Source organism: Mizuhopecten yessoensis, unplaced genomic scaffold (assembly GCF_002113885.1).
Source record: "Mizuhopecten yessoensis strain PY_sf001 unplaced genomic scaffold, ASM211388v2 scaffold11129, whole genome shotgun sequence".
Classification (NCBI taxonomy): Eukaryota; Metazoa; Mollusca; class Bivalvia; order Pectinida; family Pectinidae; genus Mizuhopecten; species Mizuhopecten yessoensis.
The window spans coordinates 854,620-857,902 of NW_018408894.1; the positions used below are offsets into that span (position 1 = coordinate 854,620).

General features: G+C 38.1%; 1 protein-coding gene across 1 annotated transcript; it reads right to left on the reverse strand.

Annotated features, from left to right (window-relative positions):
- Window positions 1-473: 473 nt before the first annotated feature.
- Window positions 474-2,225, reverse strand: LOC110466321. The gene has a single exon (XM_021522738.1). The coding sequence runs from the start codon at window positions 2,223-2,225 to the stop codon at window positions 474-476; it is 1,752 nt and encodes a 583-aa protein (XP_021378413.1).
- Between the last annotated feature and the right edge of the window lie 1,058 nt (window positions 2,226-3,283).

Consider the following 3,283-nt stretch of genomic DNA (forward strand, 5'->3'; position numbering starts at 1 on the left):
AAGGTACTTGTCAAGAGGGGTATGTTTGGTTATGGTGGAACCAGTTTTTTCAAGAACTCTAGAACCTGAAAGGCTAACAGATTGAAACTGGTGACTGCATCTGAAGAGTGGAAGACGTGCTAACTCAAAGGAAGCTTCAATACTGGATATGTCCCGTTTGACAGTATTCATCAAAAGTTTTGTACAGACACTTTTAACATTTGCACCAGAATTTTCATCTTGATCGTTTACCAGATCATGGAAAAGGTCAACAAGAGCACCCGTAGGCTGACTCCCTTTACAAGCATAACCAGATACATATCGTTCTGTTGCAATAATTTCATCTACAGAGGGATTCTCTGGGTTGCTTTTTGAAAGAATAATAGAAATGTCACCATTAGCTCTCCACCCCTGTGTATGAAACTGTGAATGTTGGACCATTGTGGGATGATATCGCTCCATCTCCAGTCTTAATGAACGGTTCTTATCTCTAACTACTGCTGGTGTGGCACGCAGTGCTTTCCCTGGTTTATCTTCTGTGCCAAATTCCATACGACAAACTCTTTTTGATGATCTGCTATTTTTGGTAATCTCAGGCAGTAATCAGAACATCTGTGAATATTAACCCTGTTGGTGAGAAGGAGATGGTCCTCAAGCAGAGATTCCTGTGATTCACTAACATCCATAAGTAACTTTAAAAGAGGATTTTTTTCCTCAGGTGGAGGAGGTCCTGTTCCCTCAGGCGGGGGCCATAGGTCTTTCTTTGAGTTTCCTGTTTCATCTTTGCCTGCAGGATGGCAAGCTGTCATTCCAAAGTTGGATTTGGCCCATTGTGACAGATGTTCAGCACAGTCATCATCAGAAAGTCCTTTTTCAATGAGTGAGGACATTAAATTGTGTGGTTCACGGTCAGAACGCCAACACAAGCCATGCCAGTGAACCATTCCACGGGACTTTGCAAATTCCTGCCTGTACCAGTATGTGTTTACTTTAAAGACAGGGCCCATGACTTCTTTAAAGTAATTTTGAGTTCTGAGTTCAAAATAGTGAGCAACAACATGGGCATTGGCTTGCAAAACAGAAAAAAGTGTGCTACGGTTTGAAAGGTCAACTTTTTCTTTGGTAGTTTCAAATGTATAAATCTGTAGAAGCCTGTGTAAAGTCTTAAAGTAGAATTCAGCGCAACTTCCTGTGGTGAAGAAAGCTGGCAATCCATTTCCCTCATTTATTTGATACTGAATGAGAGCCCTCAGTTCTTTGGCCCGTTGTGCCCAATACTGTGATGTACCTCGCAAATTTGCCCCAAAATACAGAATTTTTTCTGGAATGTTGATGTTGCCATTTTGTAGTTGCTCTTTTAAATCAGATATTGTCATGTGTTCATCGCCAATTTGTTGCTTAACAATGTATGTACTTTGCTCAAGTGTTCTCTTTCTTATTATAATGTTGTGTACAATGAACTTGAAGTAGGAATGTCTTGCAAACCGTCCATCCCTGTACCAAAGCAGGTGATCAGCCCAGTCTGCCATAGAATTGAAGGTATGTGGTCTATTTACATGGAAATCTCCAGTGCCATAGGGAAACAAACATGGAAAGGCAAGAGTAAAGAAGTACTTAGTTGTAAATTCAGAGATTGGAATGTTATCCCTCGTTGGCCATGGTATTTTTATGACTGATGTTTTAGAACTTGATTTCTCATTTTGTTTAATAATGTCTTCCACCACAGTTTGTAATTCTTTATTGATGTCAAGATTTGGCTCAGGAATTAGAACGCCTGATTCAGATAGACCATCTGTTGTCCCGGGATCTACTTGCTGGGGAGCTGGACCTTGGTCATCTACCCTAGTTTCTATAGAATCAATTTCTAGACTTTGAAGCTCTAAGGTGCTGTCAAGAGGGAGCTGACTGAGTCTATCTTGGCTTATTGTGATATCGGAATATGCCAGATTATTGTTTTTGAGCCAGATCAGAGCGTTTTGCACAGTAAACCTCCTGACACGATGTTCCTTATAACTTTCATTTTTTCCCTTTCTTTTTACTTTCAGCATATTTATTTCAGAGGGAAGTTTTGGTAAGATTCGGGCAGGTTCATTAATTTGTTGTGGAAATGCTACACAGTGACCATTGGCTGCAATCCCGCCATGTTTTAGCATGTGTATATTGATAGCAGGTGATATCCTACTAATTAATTGCTGTTCAACTAATGTCAAGTCTTTTAGCTGAGCTGGTACAGATTGTGGATCCATATTGTTTTCAGAGGAAAATTGTTTTATGGAAGATTTGTCTTTTGAACATCGAAAACAAATGCCTTGGGATGCCATTTTCATCTCTAACCTTCTTTCGTTACAAATGATACATACACTAAACGTGTAAGAATTTTCTTTTAGTTCAAATGCACGTATTGCATCCATAGCAAAATTGAAATGTCCATCATCTTGTAACGGGGGTGGATTAGGAACATCATCTAATTTGATGTTTAGATTTTGTTGGACTCTTTCAATTTGACGCAAGTATTTCCTTTTTCTTAAGATATTTGAGTTATTTGCTTTGTTCTGAGGTTCAGGGTCATAGTGAATGCCAAGTTTTCTGCATTTTAAGTACAAATCTGTTGTACTAGGGTCATATATGTTTGATTGCATTGGGATGCTGTTTTCTACATTTGTGGTGACATGTGGATTTTGAGTGGAAGTTTTATCTGAATTTTCTAGACCAGGTTCAGGATCTAACTGGAATATTTCAGTGTTTTGTTCAAAATATTGTTTCTTTTGGTTAACATGTCTTTTAGGTGTTTTGAAAGGAACAGGGTTGATTATGTCTTCTTGTGTAGATAGTGTTTTTCTTTTTGTATTTGTACTCTTTTGATTCAGCCTGTTTGTGAAGTGATTTGATTCATGAATTTCATGATTTACATTTTTGTGTGCATGAGATGTGTTTTGTGATGGTGGTGGTTTGGGATTTGTTGTTTTGTGCAAAACTTGAAAATGGCTGTTGTTGAGCAAAAGAGTAACAGTCTTGTTTCCTGAAATTTGTACATCAGGGGCATAAGACTCGAACGTAAACTTGTTTTTTTTCCTACTTGGATGCACTGATTGTGTATTGTAATAGTTCTGAAGATACACATTAATTTTTATGTTAAATAAGATTGCAGCAACCTTAATTTCAAGAGCTGTTGCCCAACCTCTACCCTGCACCATTTCTTTCCAGTATTTTTCTGCTGCTGTTATATCTGTGTTATAATCATGCATCATCATAGCTATGTCTTTGTGCACATCAAAGTTTTCATAAACATATCTACAAATTCTAT